The 20,457-nt window shown below is 33.5% G+C and overlaps 3 protein-coding genes across 7 annotated transcripts; 2 read left to right on the plus strand and 1 right to left on the minus strand.

Annotated features, from left to right (window-relative positions):
- Positions 1-1,163: 1,163 nt before the first annotated feature.
- LOC100876728 (prolyl endopeptidase) lies at positions 1,164-5,413 on the plus strand. Of its 2 annotated transcripts, none has more exons than XM_012286843.2 (13): positions 1,164-1,430; positions 1,507-1,620; positions 1,817-2,040; positions 2,160-2,347; positions 2,410-2,650; positions 2,786-2,945; positions 3,019-3,219; positions 3,291-3,473; positions 3,556-3,669; positions 3,740-3,888; positions 3,949-4,161; positions 4,248-4,572; positions 4,640-5,413. In XM_012286843.2, the coding sequence occupies exons 1-13, from the start codon at positions 1,281-1,283 to the stop codon at positions 4,703-4,705; spliced, it is 2,328 nt and encodes a 775-aa protein (XP_012142233.1). In that variant the 5' UTR covers positions 1,164-1,280; the 3' UTR covers positions 4,706-5,413. The 2 variants fall into 2 exon arrangements, with proteins under 2 accessions (XP_012142233.1, XP_003704000.1); XM_003703952.3 differs by having other exon boundaries at positions 1,168-1,430; positions 2,425-2,650.
- Positions 5,414-6,606: 1,193 nt separating this feature from the next.
- Hydr1 (abhydrolase domain containing Hydr1) lies at positions 6,607-20,456 on the minus strand. Of its 4 annotated transcripts, XM_076530494.1 has the most exons (8): positions 13,129-13,149; positions 11,788-12,016; positions 9,359-9,528; positions 8,664-8,874; positions 7,937-8,049; positions 7,532-7,769; positions 7,285-7,450; positions 6,607-7,178 (listed from the first exon to the last, which is right to left on the minus strand). In XM_076530494.1, exons 2-8 carry the CDS (start codon positions 11,887-11,889, stop codon positions 6,997-6,999), a joined length of 1,182 nt encoding a protein of 393 aa, XP_076386609.1. In that variant the 5' UTR covers positions 11,890-12,016; positions 13,129-13,149; the 3' UTR covers positions 6,607-6,996. The 4 variants fall into 4 exon arrangements, with proteins under 4 accessions (XP_076386609.1, XP_076386611.1, XP_076386610.1 ...); XM_076530496.1 differs by lacking the exons at positions 11,788-12,016; positions 13,129-13,149 and adding an exon at positions 20,361-20,456; XM_076530495.1 differs by lacking the exons at positions 11,788-12,016; positions 13,129-13,149 and adding an exon at positions 14,105-14,194.
- Positions 14,588-20,003, plus strand: Taf2 (TATA-box binding protein associated factor 2). Its single transcript, XM_003703915.3, has 19 exons — positions 14,588-14,780; positions 15,098-15,152; positions 15,224-15,387; positions 15,446-15,662; positions 15,735-15,973; positions 16,046-16,267; positions 16,343-16,556; positions 16,627-16,878; positions 16,938-17,146; positions 17,208-17,447; positions 17,541-17,790; positions 17,867-18,007; positions 18,075-18,265; positions 18,334-18,545; positions 18,620-18,839; positions 18,906-19,059; positions 19,122-19,277; positions 19,358-19,531; positions 19,609-20,003. Exons 1-19 carry the CDS (start codon positions 14,737-14,739, stop codon positions 19,858-19,860), a joined length of 3,606 nt encoding a protein of 1,201 aa, XP_003703963.2. The 5' UTR covers positions 14,588-14,736; the 3' UTR covers positions 19,861-20,003.
- Position 20,457: the final 1 nt, after the last annotated feature.

Below are 20,457 nucleotides of genomic sequence, written 5' to 3' on the forward strand. Positions count from 1 at the left end.
CGCAAGAGGTTATCTAAGTTCGCAGCACAAAGTACAGCTGACCCGCGCGTGATATCGACGGAACGCAACTCTCTTCGCCTACTCTACGTGATCTGTTTTTCCCTCCCGCAGTGTTTCAGGATCGTAAATGTTTCTGTCTGTACCCCTTCCCCTTACTCAATAAAAAAAATATTAATATATACATATAAATATTTCGTATCGTTTGAGGAAAATTGTTAAAGAACAATATTTAAATTGTAATACTTATTCTCTCCCGACGACAAAATGCAAGTATCAACAAGCATGTTTTCACCGGTTGATTGTTCGCCAATTACATTCAGCCATTTGGTAAAATAGTACCAAGAAATCATTTAGATTTTGAAATAAAAAAATCATGAACTTCTGTACTCGATAGTTTAGTTTTATCGAACTGCACAATTTTTCTTACTCTTGCTCCACTTTCTTACTAAACGCATTCTAAGAATTGTACATTCGATGTCTAGTTAAACATCGATATCACGCATACGACACTGTATTTCCATGATTTCGATAGCCAGTCAAAACGCGTGAAAAGTCATATTCACGTGTTGTAAATATCGCACAGTCTAAGAAGGGGTAATTAAGGCCAATTGATAAGACTATACCATATACTCTTCCGTGTCACGTACTAACGTTACTATTGAAACTTACAGTTAGGATATTTATATTAACTTCATTCTTTTTTATATTTATAAATTGATTATACATTCGGTAAAACGCATATTATACTGCTCGTCACGTGACTTTTATCTCGCGCCGCGTGAATAAGATTTAATTCCATTCACATTTCGATTATGATTTGAGACTCTTTTGTTTATGCATTTAATTTTGACAGAATGTATAAATATTTCGTATAATTTTCCGATTCTGAGTAACGAGATAGAGAAAGAGCAATATTCGGAATGATGGTCATAATATTTTGTTGAAAGCGTATTCCATAAATTCATATTATCGCTTGAATTTAAATAGCCTTTGTTATCGAATTTATTTATAATCTTGTAAACTTTATATAATTATATCATTAATATTTTTAAGTTAATTAGTTAAACAAAAAATTGATATTTCGCTTAGAATAAATAGATAAATATTTAAATAAATAAATAATATCGCTGAGTATAAATGTAACTGTATCGTATCGTGAAAAACAAATGCATTAAATTGTAGATGATAGCCCGCTTTTTTTAGCTATATTATAGATATCTTGATACGGTAAAAAAATACAAATTTAGGTTTACGAGTATCTTACGTATCTTTCATGAATAATGCGTGTTACGGTTGTGCCCTTAATTGTAAATAGAATAAAGAAAATTTGTTTACTTAACATCCAAAATTGTGTAAATAAGAGTACATTGGAATTCGCTCTTTGTAACCACTCGCAATTTATTCGCGCGTCACCTTTTTCTACTGTGAAAGTAAAGGCTTTTTAAAATACTATTATTCATTAATATTATTAAAATATATTTTACCGTATCTTTTGATAACATTTAGGTGTTTGACCATTTGGTACAAAAACATATGGAGAATAAAAAAGTAATGGAAAAATTACAATATCCTGAAGCATATCGCGATGAATCCATTGTTGATAACTATCATGGAGTCGAGGTTAGAATAGAATTAAGATAATCATTTTTTAAATTATACGTTCTCTTATACAAGTTTGTAGATACATAACCATAAGTAATACAAATGTTTTAGTATCTAGATATATTTTTATACATTAATCAAACATATAATTTGCATTTATGTATTTCATTATACAATGAATAAGCAATAAATAAGGTTTATTATTTTTTATTAGGTGCCAGATCCATATAGATGGTTGGAGGATCCTGATTCAGAGCAAACTAAAGCCTTTGTTGATGCCCAAAATGCTGTTACTAAACCATATTTAGAATCATGCAAAGCACGTCAAGACATTCATGATCGATTAAAGCAATTATGGGACTTTCCAAAATACTCATGTCCCGCTAGATATGGAAATAAATATTACTTCTATAAAAATACTGGCTTACAAAACCAAAGGTAACTACTGTAGATGTTAACACATTTATTACAAAAGCTAAAACCTTTATTATATTGTTGAGTCTCGTGCATATAGAACCTCAGCAATATCTTAACACGTAGCTCTATTTGTGTTTCAGTGTTTTATATGTACAAGATACTCTGGATAGTGAACCAAGAGTATTTCTAGATCCAAATACTCTATCGGACGATGGAACTGTTGCAATTAGAAGCAGTAAATTTAGTGAAGATGGTAGTATATATGCATATGGTTTATCCAGTAGTGGGTCTGATTGGTGTACAATTCATTTCATGAATACGGAAACTGGTCAGTTATCAATATTTTAATCATCTTATAAAAAAATATTTGAACGTTAAGTTTATTTATAGAATGTCTGTGCACAGGTGAAAAATATCCTGAGATCCTAGAAAAAGTAAAGTTTTCCCCCATAACATGGACTCATGACAATCGTGGGATATTTTATGGTTGTTATCCAGATCAGAAAGGTAAAACTGATGGTTCAGAAACAGAGGGTAACAGAGATCAAAAACTGTGTTATCATATTGTTGGTACACCGCAGTCAGAAGATGTTATTGCAGTTGAATTCCCTGAAGAACCTTTATGGAGGATGTGAGTGATACAATTGTGTATGTGTTTTAACAAAGTTAATTGATTACAGATAGTTAGGATTATGTTGTATTTTTTGAAAACAACTTTAATAAAACATAATTTAATGTGTTTATCACTTATGTTGTGTGCTTTCAGAGGAGCTGAAGTTTCTGACTGTGGAAAGTGGCTGATTGTCACACCTGTGAAAGACTGTAGAGATAATTTAGTTTATTTCACAGAATTGATTCCTGACACGAAAATAACTGAGAAATTGCAGTTAACTCAGGTCGTTGATAAACTTGAAGCTGATTACGAGGTTGGTTGGATATAGTATACATATTTATCCATTTCTGATGCTTTCCTTTATAGCTGATTTCATTTTTAAACAGTATGTAACAAATGATGGTACCAAAGCTATATTTCGGACGAACAAAAATGCGCCAAATTATAAATTAATAGCTATAGATTTATTGGATTATAAGCAAGAAAAATGGATTGACCTCCTACCAGAACATCCTGACAATGTATTAGATTGGGCTTGTGCAGTCGATGGTGATAAATTTGTAGCTTGCTATATTGAAGATGTTAAGGTAAATATACAAGGCCTATTATTCTTAGTATAATTGTTGTAATAAATTATAACAGTCTGTATTTCTTTCAGAACATTTTACAATTACACAGTTTAAAAACTGGCGAAAAAATTAGAACTTTTCCCCTTGATGTGGGCACAATAGTTAATTTTGCAGGACAAAAGAAATATTCGGAAATATTTTATCAATTCAAATCATTTTTAATTCCTGGTATCATATACAAAGTTGATCTCAAAACTGATGAAGAACCACAAGTTAGTTATTCTTCCTGCATAAAATGCATTACAATTAAAAAATGAAAAGATCGGACGTGTATATATACAAATATTTTTACAGGTACTGCGAGAAATTAAAGTAAAGAACTTTGATCCGAGTTTATATAAAACTAGTCAGGTATTTTATACAAGTAAAGATGGTACAAGAATCCCAATGTTCATTGTAATGAAACATGTAAGTATTTGTAATATGATATTTATAAACCTGTCAAGTAAAAAGTTGTAATAATAAATATTCGATTCAGGATGCTGTATTGGATAGTTCTATGCCAGCTCTGTTATATGGTTATGGAGGATTCAACGTAAGCATCCAACCTACGTTCAGCGTTACGAAACTAGTTTTTGTTCAGCATTTGAATGGAGTACTTGCTGTAGCGAACATTCGAGGTGGCGGGTAAGTTGAATGTTAAATATGTTTTTATAACATAACTATATTCATTGTACTTTTTTTTAGCGAATACGGAGAAAAATGGCATAATGGTGGACGATTCTTTAATAAACAGAATGTATTCGACGATTTCCAAGCTGCTGCCGAGTACCTTATCGACAATGGCTACACCACAGCTTCTAAATTAAGTATCTTAGGTGGAAGTAATGGCGGCCTGTTGATCGCTGCGTGTGCAAATCAAAGACCTGATCTTTTTGGTGCTGCCATTGCTCAAGTCGGGTAGGTGGCTAATAACAAATCTCTTTACCCTATAAATCTAGATCTCAAGTTTACTGTAAAATCTACTTATGCTTTCTTGTATGCAGAGTAATGGACATGTTACGTTTCCATAAATTTACAATTGGAGTTGCTTGGGTATCCGATTATGGTAGTTCTGATGATCCGAAACACTTCGAGAACCTATTGAAGTACTCTCCTTTACATAATGTAAGAGTTCCAGAAAATGGACAATATCCAGCAACATTATTGTTGACTGCAGATCATGATGATCGTGTCGTACCGTTGCATAGTCTCAAATTGATTGCAACGTTGCAAAATACGCTTGGAAAACTGCCACAGCAAACAAATCCTTTACTTATTAAGATAGAAACTAAAGCTGGACATGGTGGTGGAAAACCAACTATGAAAGTGGTTAGTAAATAATGATAATCTTATTTTATTTTGCATATATATTGTTACATAAAAATGTTTATTTCAGATCGAGGAAAGTACGGATATATTAGCATTTATTGTAAAATCTCTGGACTTAGAGTTTAAATTATAAAATACATTGGGAGTATTAACATCTTTATATTTTGTACTACGGATAAGAGCCTTTTAATGCTATCGTGTATAAAATTCTATCACATCCAATGATATGAAATTAAGGCAAAATACACTGAAACATGCTAAAGCTGCTTTATTTGTGAGAAATTCTGGACGGAATTATCTTAATACATTAAATAACAATAACATTCTAATATGAAGCATTTTTACATTGCCATTATATGCATTGCAAAATACTGTTTTGAAATGTTCTCTCACGGGTTTTGATAAATTGTATTATAAATAATAATTACTAATTTGTTAAATAAAAAATTCATCCAGTGTATCAATGTCTATTGTACATCATCTTGAAAGTATAAAAGTGAAGCATTTTCTGATTCAGACTTCTATCAATTTTCTAGGATTAAATAGCAGTGATATTAATAATAATAATTTTTTATTAAATATTAAACAATAAAAAGAAATTCCATGGAAGCATTTTTTATATGTCATTTTCACTGATGTTCAAATAGCAGATTACGTAAATAACGCATTAACTGTTGCTAATATTTGGAAAAAGTGTTAACATCTGTTCGAGCATTATTAATACAATACAATGAATTGTAATTATTAAAACAAGCGTTTATACTACTTCAATGTTTTTTCCTGAACGAATTTCCTGTTTATGTATAAATAATATATAAATAAATACTTCATGTTTCAATAATTTTGTGTTTTATTTTAATATAACCATTTGAAACTTACCAAGGTACTTTGATCCTCTCGATTGAGTAGATAAAATTAAAAAAAAAAATGTACAGCGCCATCTAGCGGTTGGTGTTCCAGGACTGCTCCTGGTAGCTAGAGAACATGAAAGCGAAGAGGTGTTCGATGAAAGTGTGCGACAAGGACAGCACATTGCTAGACAAGGATAGATATACCGTACCGCCCCAAAATGGCGGCAGACGAATAAAATTGAAATTGCGATAATGAATTACTGATTACTTGTTTTCTGCAAATAATCCACACATTTTTGAAATTTTTTTGTAAATTATACATTCGTAGCAATTTTCAGCTGTAGTTTCCGCAAACACTAAACTTTTAATTAATTATTTATTTAAAATTCAGAATCCATGTAGTTGATAGTTCAACCAACGCCATCTAGCGGTACGCGCCCTGAACTAAAGTATTGTAATAGGATAGCATGAAAGTAAAGGAGGTATCCGGGTAACCATTGTGCTACCTCTTCTTAATTTATTAATTCACGATTAATTATGGACAAAATATTTATGAAAACTACGTTTATACGTTACTACAATTACATTCTTCATAAAGCAACTGTAAAAGTGTAAAAATTATTTGCTGGAAAGGAGTAATTAACAGTTTTACGCCGCAGTTTCGATTTATATGTACGACGCCATTTTGGGGCGGTGCAGTATGTCTATTCTTGTCGCACAGTAGGCTGTCCTTGTCGCACACTTTCATTGGATACCTCCTCGCTTTCATGTTCTCTAGCTACCAGGAGCAATCCAGAAACACCAAACGCAAGATGGCGCTGTACATATTTTAAATTTCACGCGAAATACAAATATTGCATATCCTAAACAAATATACTCAAACTTTATTCGCCTAATGCAGATATTTATTTTTGATTAAGTTGTTTACTGACATAAGATAGCCTCAAAAATTATTATTTAGTTTATAGTAAACAATGATAAATATTAATCGTGTGCACCAATTTATATTCCATTTTATCTAATGACCTACTATCTAAATAGAACATAGATTGATCGTTTAAAACTCTAAGTTGGATTAATATCATCCAGATATACATACCGTCCTCGAAATCATAGAAAGGGCTGACCATAACAGGATTTCTAACGGGATTATCAATAAAAAATCACAAATAATGTAAACATATAAAATTAAAATATTCTTTATTTCTGTTCCAATTTATATATTAATTCCAAAGGTTTGTAATAAACACATGTTATGTTAAAAAATAAATATAACATTATTACATGCGTAAACAAATGTGCGTTTTTGGTATCTAAAACACGTTTACGTGTATGCGTGTAAAAAAATTATATACCTATATTATTTGAAGCTAATACTTCTCAGGTCGTTAACAGATTTATAAAAGCTATGAAAATCCTGTATCCCTTATCACTATTACATCACATGTACGATACCCTGAATACGATTAATCATGGCACGTGATTCTTTTAGTTTTCATGTAATGGCCAAATATAAACCGAATATTTGGTAAGAATATTCGTGAATGCACTCGCAGCGTAGTGCATAAGTTCGTCATAATATGTGACGATCTACATCAGCGGTGAAGAGTGCGGCAAAAAATTGTGAGAATAATTTTCCCATGTATTGCTCCTCCTTTACCGGCCATACTCCTTCTAGAAAACCTATGTGACCACCACGCGAAGTCACCACGACCGCTACATTCTTCGTTTCCGCTATTTCTTTCAGAGGAATCGCTAAATATCAAAAACCAAAAAGAGTTGAAATTATTTTGAAGAATTTACTTATTCATTTTTTAGACTGGGTCGATATGGTGTAAAGACGATGCACAAACTTAATTACCATGAACAGGTTGGAATGGATCGTCCGCAGCACTAAGGCACAATAATGGCACATCAATCAAATGCAATTTGTCGTGTATAGTTGCGTTTGAATAGTACTCCTCCACGTCTTTGTAGCCAAATTGTTTCACCGTGAAATGCGAATCAAATTCTCGTACCGTTTGACTCTGGAGAAAAGGGAATAAAACATATTAAATTAATTAAGCAGATAACGGCGTATCAATACAGAGATAGTTAGATAAGCTTACTTTCAGAATAGTATCGATATCCACGTCGAACATTCCAGTTTCTGATGAGTTATGCAAACGTTGAATATTCTTGCGTAGCGTGCCGGCCAAATACTTGTTCATCATCAAATTGAAATAATTCTCTTCAGTGTTTTTTGTCGCTGCGAACACGTTCCACGGCACGGAGATAAGGAAGCATCCTTTTAATTTGTTCCTCGCCATTGTTCCTCGTTGCGCTAAATAATTACCTAATATTAATCTGCAAACAGATCACACAACGTGTTCATTGTACCGCTACTATCGACGCTGTTATATGAAGCGCTAATTATATTTTTTACTCTGTTTCAAGGCCGACCATTTATAGCACCGTGCAAATACAATGAATATAACATTTTTTTGTTGTGTCGGAAAGAAAATCTTTATTACCCTCCCATCGAGATGCCCGTCGCTCCAAGGGGTACATGCGGGTAAAGTTTTTTCACATGCTCGATAACCTCTGATAAATCGTCGATGTTCGCAGCATTGTACGTCCGTGGAGTCTGCAATTATACGATTATTCCCGATAAATTTGTGCTTGTATTCTTGTAACGCATCAATTCTTAGAATGGTCGCTTATTCGCATAATTTTAAAGTTCAGTATTATGTTACAGTTTGGAAGTTTGAAAACGCTATACGCGACTTGTATTACACGAGATAAATAGGATAAAAAATAGGTCGTTTCTCGTCATTCCTGATATTGCTTTGCTAAGCCGTTCCACACTTTTCTTCAACTATCTACAAGCAGTACATTAATACTTGAGAGATAGGACTAATTTCTTGTCTCCTGCTATATAATAAACGATATCTTGGCTTAATATAGAAGAATAAATGAAGTTTATTAAGGAAAGATACCGCTATCGAACATTACGCAAGTATAGTAGTATTTATAAGAAAATTTCTGTGAATTTAACAAAAAAGAAATTGGGTACTCTTTTTGCTACGCAAGCTTATTCACATATATTATGTATATCACTTGCAAATGGTTTATAATTACCATCTAAGTTGCTTCTAAACGGTTAATTGCACTGTAAAAAAAATGGTTTTAGTTTGTGATAGGAGACATACAATGTAATAAGCGTTACTAAAGGGTCAAATGCTTGAATCATCCCAATACCTTCAGCTCTACTCCTCCTAGTCCTCTGTTGTTAAAAATCACGCATCGTATCCCAACTTTTTTCGCGGACGAAACAAGGCACTTGATGTATTCTGCTTGACTTGCACCAGTCAGCCCTGGCAAAATAATCACGATAGGTGAAGCAACGGAACATCCCTCTTCCGCCCAATCCAGAGCCACTTCACCCCCATCCGACAAGGTCAGGATCTCCCTGTGGGACAAGTGATTAATTAGAAGGAAGTAAAAGAGGCACGATAATTTACAATCGCGTCCTTGCAAATAAACACTTATACTAATTAACACTCTAAATGTCACGAGAATTATCTATGCTAATACTTTAACATTGAAGGTTGTGACTAATATTAACAATAATGAGCGAACAAAATAATATTTAACTATGCAACGTGTAACGATATATCACATAGTATAATTCGTAGCAATGCAACGGGTGGCAATATACATACAGCGATCTACAGCGTGAGCTATATAAATAAAGACCATATAATTAGCAGCGCTATATTTTTAGTACGGTATTACGTGCTGAAAGAATAGATAGTTCTAATTAGTATTTAATGTGCTCCATCGAATATCTTGGAATTTTAAATCGTGTCCTTCGTACCTACATTTCGAATATTATAATTAATTTTGTATCTATTAGATTAGACAGCAGTAACGTTAAAGACAGACTTACCAACCTGCGATAATGAATAAGTGGTAAGATTCGCGATCTGAGAAGGCTGGCTATAATGGTCTGTGCCCTCGATTCGAAACACCATAGGGTAGGCCAGAATTTATTTCTTACAAGTGGCACATGTTGCTCGAGGAACGATCGGAATGGTCCATGGGAACACACTAGCATCGGCGTCTGAAAGTTATTTAAGCATCGTTTTATTTATCGATTCATTGACCGCGATGGATGATCGAATGATTAAGCGCTATAACAGCATATTATAAGGGCATTGAACTTTTCGAAGACATAAAGCTACAGACAATTTTTATGAATACGAATGGTTAATAATAGACTGCATATTTTATAACATACGTAGTTATCTACAACTCAATGAGTAGTCTTTTTCGATATAATTTGTTTGTGTACACGTTATACCACTCCTTAATAATTTATACGCGTAGACTGTTCATTAATGCTGAGTGTATCTAGTAACCGATTAATTCTGCTTATCAAAATACTTATGTTCTACACTAGTGTAACAGTTTCATTAGGTACTGTTGACACCTCTTGATTTTCCTCCTCATTTGTCCCCTACCCGCCTTTGTATGCCAGCAATTTAATTAACTGTTCATTTTAATTTTCCTATTTCGTTTTAAAAATATCGTATATTATCCATATATTAACATTACTCAACGAAATATTGAAATTATCGTTAATAATAATATAAAACGACTGAGGTTGAAAGTAACACGTAATTTTACAAGTCAAATCTGTTTATGACTGTTCAAACTTCGAATCTATGTACTTTAACCTAAGTTCGATAAAGAGTAATTAGATTCGAGTAATAAGATCAGTCTGCTTTAATTAGGTTTAAAGTTTAAACAAAAATACACAAATTTTAGTGATATATTTCTGTTTTTACTAATCACAGTGTTTCAATTCTATTGTACATCGTATGTATCGAATTAATTTATTCTTGTTTAAACTTCAAATGCAAATATAACCTAACTTAAATTCAGAATAGTTTGACTACTAAAAATGTGGGTCAGCTTACATTCAAAATGTCAATGACGAGTAAATTTGACTAACAAATCAGATTCTACTTCAGTTAGTATTATTTGCCATGTAATATAAATCGATAGTTATCGATAACATTTCTAGTGTGGCTCTATGCGATGTCCAGCTTAACCTCTCTGTTCGTAATCGCACAAGTACCATTTAAAAACATAAGAAATCTTCCGCTGTAAAAAAGAATGAAACCATGTTCTGTCTGTCCACCGATAAATTATGTATACCAATGAGTCCGTCTATTCAGCATCGGATTATTCTTGACGAATGGCTATTTGGCGAACGCGCGATGTCACCTGTTCCGGCGTGTGCGTTCGATGCGCGCGCACACAAACGGGCGCGCAATTCGTCCGGGGCAAATGCCTCGGAGTTTTAAGGTCAAATTAATAAATCGTGCAACTCCTCGTGGCTCGTACAAACCACGAAGGGTCGTGTCAGAGTTCGGCTATTCGTATCGCGGAAATCCTGATAATATATCGCGATTAATGATATATATTATATGTGGCTTTGAGTTTTTAATCGCTCGATAAGGAAAACGAGATATTCGACTTTCGATTATCTCGTTGAATCAGTCGAGTATATTCGACGTTTCGCAATTCTCAAATTTGTCCGCAATATTAACAAGACAGAATTTTTCTTTGGCGAACTTTGTATTTTAGATAAAAATTTTTTATTCAAAACATTTATCATATAACAATTTCTTAACCTTGTTATTAATTCGCGTGAGAATTGGAATATTGGGGTCAACGAATGATCAAACAATGGTCGTGCGATGATATTGGCGGGTTAATGCCGTACCAAATATACATTCATACGTCGTTGATTTAATTCTGTTCTTTCAATTAGACGCATCTGGAAATTAAAATTCATTCCAAGTTCGCGCACCAATATTTTTTTATTGTTCCAACGGAAGGTTCCAGATTTCCAAGCGAAATCCGTTATTATTTCTAAACGACGCGTTTAATAGAATGAAGCATGATATACGCGTGACTCTGAACCAAACGCGATGATTGATGTTAATGAAGGTTAAAAGTCTACAGATAACCAATAACTTTGTATATTTCCTAATTTGAAATTCACGAATAAATTTAAATAACAATTCGACGCAAGGAAATAATAAAATTGCTCGTCAAATTTACGCAACAAAAGCATCGTGTGAATGCATATTCCCTTTCGTGGTCTGTAACAAAATCTGCATCGTCGATCTAAAATATCAATCAAATATCGAATAACTATAGAAATGTTCGACCTAACCGTTTCGACAATTGCATTCGATGTCAATTTTTGTATTGCTTATCGTCTCGCCGATGAATCACGACCGACTACAAACTTTCCGTAAAGAATGTAAATGAATGAGCAACAGAGAAAAAGATACTGCTTACTCACTTTCACAACTTCAAAAAGATAATAGATGCAAAATCCGGCGCCCAGCAGCGCCCCGTAGTAGACCGTCGGAATGTCGAGGAGTGGTTCGAACAGATTCAGCATCGTTACACTCTATCGATACGTTCAACGGACTGCCGACACAGGTAGAACAGCGTGACTGCCGGTGATTGTCAGGAACGTTGACAATCCTTGCCCGTTGAATGTCGGTAGCCAACAACCGATCGCCAAGCTTTTGAACAGACTCGCGCGTCCGCGCGCATGACGTTCAAATAATTGAACAGTCAAGTAGTTTACTAGCCGACTAACCAGTACAACCGCGTTCAAAGATAGGCTCTTCTGGTTAAGGGGAAGTGTAGGAGAAGGAGATCCACCACTCGCGACGATTTTACTCGTGCACCGCTTCGCGCGAACGAAGCTAACCTACGACTGCCATCCATTTTCATGATTCAGATCCAAAAATAATAGATACGGAAATTTAAAAATGATTTGAATCAGTATTTTCAGATTATTTCAAATGTCGAGACAAGTAATGTGAATGTTTACGGATGGCCAGTTTAGATTAACTATTGTGACAGGGAACGAAGTGCTGAGATTCTTTTTTACGAGGAAGCCAAACTTGCACGAGACCGCACTTCCCCTTAACTGAGGGAAGCCATTCTTGTACAAGTATGTGCCAATAGCTACGCACAGGGCCGGCACGAATTTATCGCAACAAAATTAGCATTATGACGTTTAATAAAGTTTCGAAATTGAAGAGATTGAAACACGTACTTGCAAATACAATGTAAGCATTTTTAAGAACAAGTGTAATTAGAAAATTTTTTAATTTTAAGAAAGAACGAGAACAATATTGTATCATTTATCTATGCAAAATTTTTGCACTGGGTTCCGCGCACGTTGCGACTGCCCTGTTCGCGCACCGACTACATACATACAATTATATGCATGCACTCGGTCACGTGCACGCCAGATCCGCTCCCACACTTGTGGAAGTCTCACCTACACCGTGCTGTATATATGAATACATGTACATATGTCCAGAAATACGTAAGTTGTGTGCACGGTGCGTAACAAGTTACGTAACAACTGTGGTCGAAACTTTAGCCATGGTGTCACTGCAACTCGAAATGGTGTCGAACCCGTCCGCCGAAATCGCGGTGCGCTGTGCGATTACCAAGGCTAACATGTTTATGCCCACCAATCGATGAAGTATCACTGTGCGATTTATTTAGCTTTCGGGGAAACGAAAAGTAATGGTCGATGAGTAATTCGCACTTTTGGACACAGGTGTAAAATGATTCGTGCAAGGATTTGATTCGAGTGCACGCTTTAGTAAATTACCAAACTTGCGGCTTCGCGTATACACACGGTACTACGACAAAACCTTGTGTACACGTAATGTTACGCGCCAAGAACAATCCGTTCGTACCTATGCTCATGCGTACGTCTATTAGATATACTAATCTGTTCCGCGATCACTTCTCATATAAGCGTCTGTAATTGATAGCGTTTCAAAGTTTTTACCGACGCAGTATTTCAATGCACTTTATTATAATTCTAAAGAACATGACAGATTTAATCAATCAAAAAAGACTGGCGTGAATTTAAAACTTATTCGAACAGATAGTAAAATACATTTATATATTTTTCACGGTGTTGTACACGTTATATAGTCGCATGTCGTTTTGAAATCGTTTTTGTAATTCTACTTCTCATGTTTCACTGTTCCAACCACGTGAACATCTAGATAAGTCTGCGGTTAATAAATGTATGTATAACGCGGCAAATATCGCTGTCTAATGGAGCAAATAAGCTGCGATATAACCGAACTGATAAGTTATGTATAATATTGTAATGATGTTTGTTAACTTAGTTCGTGAAAGATCAGTATTTGCTTATTTAGTAAGAACTATTAGTCTCTATCTGGAAACGCATCGTGATTTTTCGCATCATTTTTCGAGAATTCTTATAAGATTAGTACTTAACCTTCTAGATGACGCATTAATATCTATATGGATTAAGCAATGTAATCACATTTTATTTGAACTTTTCGTGGTCATGGATATCTTTTTGCAGATAAAAAATTCTTCTTAGTCGGTGACGCACCCAAAAAAGATTTTACGAATGACATTCAGGAAATCGATGACTAATGACATTCTTTAAACACCTTCAATGTTACATTTTCTTCCATTTCTGTATTAGGTTAACAAGAAATAATAAATGTATTCTATTATTTATAAACCTGTGTCCTATATTTTATATACCTAGAAAGGTTACAAAATGTGAGTCTGAATCAGAATGAATTCAACTGCATTACCATTTTCGGATTTGATGACACAATCGCACTATTTGTCGCAGACATCATCTCGTCTGCAATGCTGATTTCCCGCATTTATAGCCTCATCACTTTCGATCATTTTGTTCGATCTAGTTCCTGAAATCACCGTCCTAAATTATAGAGTGCGTAATAAAACAGTTGGTAAAAATGAGGTTTTGGATGACGTCGATATTTCAGATCGGGTTAATATTTTGCCCCTTGAGGATGCTGTTCATGTCACGTAACTGTATTTTGGGTTGCCTATTTTTAGGCGCCTACATTCGGGCACTCAATTATCAATAACAATTGCATAAAATATATTCTACCCACAATCGAAAGAAGTCAGCATTCCATTTTTTTTAATTAATATTCCTTCAATTTTCACAACTAAATGCACTGTAATTTCATTATGAATTTTACTCTCAATCGATAAAGAAGGTTGTGACCCGACAATTGTAGATAGAGGTTTCCGTTCATATCTGTAGGGTGATATGCATACTCAATGATTATAACTGCTTATGAAAACAGTAATTTCGATGTATTAAAATGTCAACAATGTTTATATTTCCGATTTACCTACAAAATTATGTATAAATTGTTAAAAGCAAATAGTGGGAAAATATAAATGAAACATGAAGAAGGAAAGAACGGCCGATAATAGCCGACCATATAAATTATAAGTATTTCCAAGAGCTTCATAATGTAAACAAAGATAATTGATTGTAGCTTCAAGCTTCAAAAATAAAATTTCATGCATTTCTGCAAACTTCTTTCCATACTTAGTTATTAAAGATGTACAGAAAAGTTTGAGATCATAATTTGCACCCATTTTTGAGTTATAATTTAAGGTTATGTTTACAAAATTTTCATTTTCATTTTTTAGTCTCTAACAGCATCAGATACTAGTTTTTAAGAAATGCTTAGAAGAATTTAATATTCTGTTATATATATTCACTGTGTTAGTCATTATTTATTGTTTTCTTTCTATTTTACGGCTCATCAAATATTGAGCCTCACAGGTATAAGCTTCCAAAGGAAGAGCATTATTGTAAGTGAAATAATAATCAAGGATCAATGTTCCTACAATATTTATTTCATAACTATGTATTTTTATTGTAGGGATTTGTAGAATTGACAATAGTTCCACTTAGAGATACATTAAGACTGATAAAACTTAATGCGAAGCAATGTAGAATTTATAGAGTATGTTTAAATGACACCTATGAAGCACCATTTCAATATTTTGACCCATTTTTGGATATCTGTCAAGGAGATGGAAAACAGTAAGTATCAATATACAGATATATGTATAACACTTGGTATAATAATATATTTTTATAGGAGGTCATTGGAATTCTTTTCAAACATGCACTTAGCAGCTGCACAGAGAGTTGATCCAGATAATAATGCAGGAGAATTAGTAGTACAGATCCCACCAGATGCAGCGCATCTAGTTGCTGAAGGAAGAAGTTTAAGAATTAGCATTGAATTCTCTTTAGAACAACCTCAAGGTGGAGTGCATTTTGTTGTACCAAATTGTGAAGGAACATTAGCTGAGGTATAACCAATTAATTTTATAGATATCTATTCTTTGAACTTAGCTGTATACAGGTATTGTATTCTATTTTAGAGAGGAGCACATATGTATACATATAGCTATGAAAATTCGTCAAGACTATGGTTTCCATGTGTTGATAGTTTTGCAGAACCATGTACTTGGAAACTAGAATTCACTGTTGATGATTCAATGACTGCTATATCTTGTGGTGACCTAGTAGAAGTTGTATATACACCAGACATGAGGAGAAAAACCTTTCATTATGTTCTTAATACACCAGCATGTGCACCAAATATTGCGCTTGCAGTTGGGTAAGCTAATTGATGACTTATTTTATATTTATACTGGATAAAAAATCAAGTTGTAACACTTTTATTTTACAGACCATTTGAAATATTTGTGGACCCTTATATGCATGAGGTAACACATTTTTGTTTACCACAATTGTTACCATCATTGAAAGTTTCTGCAAAATATATGCATGAAGCATTTGAATTTTATGAAGAAACTTTGTCAAATAGATACCCTTATTCTTGTTATAAACAAGTGTTTGTAGATGAATTGGACGAAGATATAAACGCATATGCCACTATGAGTATTTTAAAGTAAGCTAAGTCCTTAGATATTATCTACATTCAATATATAAGTAATTATCTCAATGAAAATTTATTCGTTTGTAGTACAAATTTATTACATTCTACTGCAATTATTGATCAAGTTTATATTACAAAAAAGGCTATGGCACAGGCTGTGGCAGAACAATTTTTTGGATGTTTTATATCCATGCAAAATTGGTCTGACACGTGGTTACCTAAAGGTATTTCAACGTATCTAACCGGTTTATATGCAAAAAAATGTTTTGGCAATAATGAATACCGAGAATGGGTACAATCGGTAAAAATCTTTTTCCTGTTATTATGTGTTACCTAGTCAAGCATAAATTTTATTTTATACATATTTTTAGGAATTACAAGAAGTTGTAAGATACGAAGAACAGTTTGGAGGTATAATCTTAGATCCTTCACAACCTCCAGCACCATTACCTATTGCAGCTAATACACCAGCACCAACCCCTAGAGCTCCAGATCCTGGTTTTTATTTTCCAATAAGGAATTTACATACAATGTCTCCAAAGTACATTGAAGTACTTCGTAAAAAGGCGCATTTAGTGATTAGAATGTTAGAACATCGAATTGGACAAGAATTACTCCTACAGGTACTTATTATATACCATCCCAAATACACTAAAATATGTACTTTTTATCTGTGTTTTAGGTTTTCAATAAACAACTTTCATTAGCAGCTAATGCAGCTCAACAAAAAATTGATTCTGGACTCTGGTCTCACATGTTAATTAGTACAAATGTATTTACAAAAGCAATCTTTACCGTAACAGGTAAAGATATGGCAGTTTTTATAGACCAGTGGGTCAGAACTGGTGGTCATGCAAAATTTAGTTTAAGTTTTGTATTTAATAGAAAAAGGTAATTACTTGAAAAGGTAAACCAATCCAAGCAATTTATTAATCTGCAATGTGTTTTATAGAAATACCGTGGAATTAGAAATTCGACAGGATACTACAAACCAAAGAGGAATTAGAAAATATGTTGGTCCTCTTCTAGTTAATATCCAAGAATTAGATGGTACTTTCAAACATACTTTACAAATTGAAGGTACCGTTGCAAAAGCAGATATAACGTGTCACAGTAAAAGCCGTAGAAATAAGAAGAAAAAGATTCCATTATGTACTGGAGAAGAAGTGGACATGGACCTTTCTGCTATGGAGTAAATACTGTTTCATCTTATATTAAAGCCTATATTTGTACATTCTTTAAGATAAAAACACGCTTACGGTATAAATTTTTATTTCATCTGCAGTGATTCTCCTGTATTGTGGATAAGATTGGATCCCGATATGACACTAATGCGCGCTGTTCAAATTGAACAACCCGATTACCAATGGCAATATCAATTAAGACACGAAAGGGACGTCACCGCGCAATTAGAAGCTATCGAAGCTTTGCAGAATCACGCAACACCTGCTACACGATTAGCATTAACCGATACCATAGAAAATGAACATTGCTATTATAAAGTCAGATTGCGAGCTGCACATTGTTTAACCAAGGTTATTTATATTTTAAGCAGACATATTTTCTATCGTTTACGTACATGTAAGTTATTAATAATAAATGTATTACTAGGTTGCTAACGCAATGGTTGCAACATGGGCTGGCCCACCTGCGATGTTAGCCATATTTAGAAAATTGTTTGGATCGGCTTCGTGTAGACGAATAATCAAACAGAACAATTTTTCAAATTTCCAACATTACTTTTTACAAAAGGTTAAAATATTATTTTGCAAAATAAGCAAAATATTATTTTATGTTACATAATTTTTTACGATTTCAGACTATACCTGTAGCAATGGCAGGTTTGCGCAATGCACATGGTATATGTCCACCAGAAGTGTTAGCCTTTCTAATGGATTTATTCAAATACAATGATAATAGTAAAAATAGATATTCGGATAACTATTACAGAGCGGCATTGATCGAAGCTCTTGGAGCTACTGTCACACCTGTAATTAGCATACAACAAGGGTATGATAAATATTTAATAAAATGATTTGTTTCTTTGATAATTTATGAATCTGCAATAATGTTTTCAGGACTGCCATTACCGCTGAATCTTTATCGGTTGACACGAAAGCTATATTGGAAGAAGTTACTAGAAATTTGAACTTAGAAAAATTGTTGCCGTGTTATAAATATACAGTCAGTGTTGCTTGCTTGAAAGTCATAAGAATTTTACAAAAATTCGGCCATCTTCCCAGTAATCCTCATCTCTTCAGAGCCTATGCTGCCTATGGACAGTTTATCGGTACTTAAATATTTTCTATGTTACATATTAATAATATTTTAAATATTCATAAATTCCTATCACGATCGCTTTAGATGTCAGAATTGCGGCACTGGAAGCATTAGTCGATTTTACAAGAGTGGATGGTAAATGGGAAGATTTAGAATTTCTGCTCGATATGATAGAGATGGATCCTCACCCCGGAGTTCGACATCGGTTAGTGAGGCTTATGGTCGAAAATCCACCCTTCGAGAAAGCACATAAGCATCGTTTGGATCGTGCTGAATTAGTTGATCGTATATGGAACCTTATTAAGTATGTTTAATTTTAATCACTATATAATTCTTCGTGGAAGTATTTAATATAAATTTACTGTTTTAGTGGCATGCTTTCTCATGATCCTAAAATACGATGTGATTTAGTTGATCTGTATTATACTTTATACGGTTCGAAACGTCCACTTTGCCTCCCCATTCCTGAACTAGCTGCCCTTACAAAACCAAAAAAGGCGGGTCCACCGAGCCCAGAACAGGATGTAAGTTTGAATTACAGAAATCTTAGTTTGAATAATTATGAAATAAAATATGTACGTTTCAGGTGAAACCAAATTTAGTACATATAAAACACGAACCGACAGTGATTGAAATTGAAAGTACAAATGCTGTAAATAAAAGGAAACCTTCTCCCAGTAAAGATATTCCTGGCCCTTCAAATTCGGTTGATTATGGCCCAGAAGCAAAACGGCAGAAAGTGGTAATTAATACATCGCTAGAGATATACAGAATCGAACATTAAATTCAAACTATAAGTTTTATTAATTTTATGTTGAAAAGGACGAGCGAACGAATTCAACAGTCAGCGAAGGAAAAGTAAAATCAGAATATTATAGCGATAACTCCGCATCATTACCCGGTATCATGGGAACCGCTGGACCAGTAGGCTTTGAACCGGGAATGTTTAAAAAAGAAGGAGAAGAACATAAACAAAAGAGTGATTCTGTCAACAAGGTAATTTAGACTATCAAAATTATTTTTCTGCATTTTTCTGCGTCTGTATAAACATGTTTTGTATCTATATTTTTCAGAACAAGAAAAAGAAAAAGGACAAAAAGAAACATAAACACAAACATAAGCATAAACACGACCATAAGCATGGCAAGGATAAAGAGAAGAAAGATAAAGATAAGGATAAAGCTAAAGAAAAAGAAAAAGATAAAGATAAGGACAAAAATAAAGATTCTTCCAATCTAAAAATTAAAGAAGAAACTTTGAGTTCTGCAAGTTCCAGTCTTAGTCCAGATGCAACTACTGTAACTAATGAATTTATCTTTCCATAGGAAAACGTTTAATAGTTTAACATAGTCTTTGAAGACTTAGACTGTTCATATTTTATATAAGTTTTATATAATTCAACACTCACATTCTCATACATACAAGGTGCTGTTTATCAGCAAATGTAAATACATACTTTTTAAACATATTTTATTTTATTTTGTTAAACAAAACCAGCAATCCTTATAACACATTTCATTATTAACTATTTTTGTATAAAAATATAGTAAATTAAAAAATGTACATATTGAAAAGATAAGTCTGTGGTTTGGTCTTACCTGTATTTTGTAAATATAAAAATTGTATTTTACAGTAAAGCGTTTAATTTTACTCTACCTTCAATACCATAACGTAACAGTGCCGAGTAAAAATCATATCGTACTACGGATTTTACAGGAATGAGATAAGTAACGGATAACTGATAAGGACTTTTTACACGAATAACGGACAATTGAAGGAACATATAACTCGAGTAATGAGTAAATGATTAATGATTAATTATTACCTCGTAATTCTTATTCAAATAAAGTTTCATCCGAGTAATGTCCAACGCACAATTATAATAACAGAAGAGTGCTAATCTTTTACAAAGATTAACGTAA

Source organism: Megachile rotundata, chromosome 4, assembly GCF_050947335.1.
Source record: "Megachile rotundata isolate GNS110a chromosome 4, iyMegRotu1, whole genome shotgun sequence".
In the NCBI taxonomy this organism is placed as follows: Eukaryota; Metazoa; Arthropoda; class Insecta; order Hymenoptera; family Megachilidae; genus Megachile; species Megachile rotundata.

Coding starts and splice junctions, on each gene's coding strand:
- LOC100876728 (XM_012286843.2), top strand. CDS start 1,281: ATGCGTGTTACGGTTGTGCCCTTAATTGTAAATAGAATAAAGAAAATT. Junction 2,651..2,785: donor GAAGAACCTTTATGGAGGAT/GTGAGTGATACA, acceptor GTGTGCTTTCAG/AGGAGCTGAAGTTTCTGACT. Junction 4,573..4,639: donor GAAAACCAACTATGAAAGTG/GTTAGTAAATAA, acceptor TGTTTATTTCAG/ATCGAGGAAAGTACGGATAT.
- Hydr1 (XM_076530494.1), bottom strand. CDS start 11,889: ATGCTGAATCTGTTCGAACCACTCCTCGACATTCCGACGGTCTACTAC. Junction 8,050..8,663: donor TAGGAGGAGTAGAGCTGAAG/GTATTGGGATGA, acceptor GTATAATTGCAG/ACTCCACGGACGTACAATGC. Junction 7,179..7,284: donor TCCATTCCAACCTGTTCATG/GTAATTAAGTTT, acceptor TTTGATATTTAG/CGATTCCTCTGAAAGAAATA.
- Taf2 (XM_003703915.3), top strand. CDS start 14,737: ATGAAGAAGGAAAGAACGGCCGATAATAGCCGACCATATAAATT. Junction 16,268..16,342: donor GCCACTATGAGTATTTTAAA/GTAAGCTAAGTC, acceptor ATTCGTTTGTAG/TACAAATTTATTACATTCTA. Junction 19,532..19,608: donor AGAGTGATTCTGTCAACAAG/GTAATTTAGACT, acceptor TATATTTTTCAG/AACAAGAAAAAGAAAAAGGA.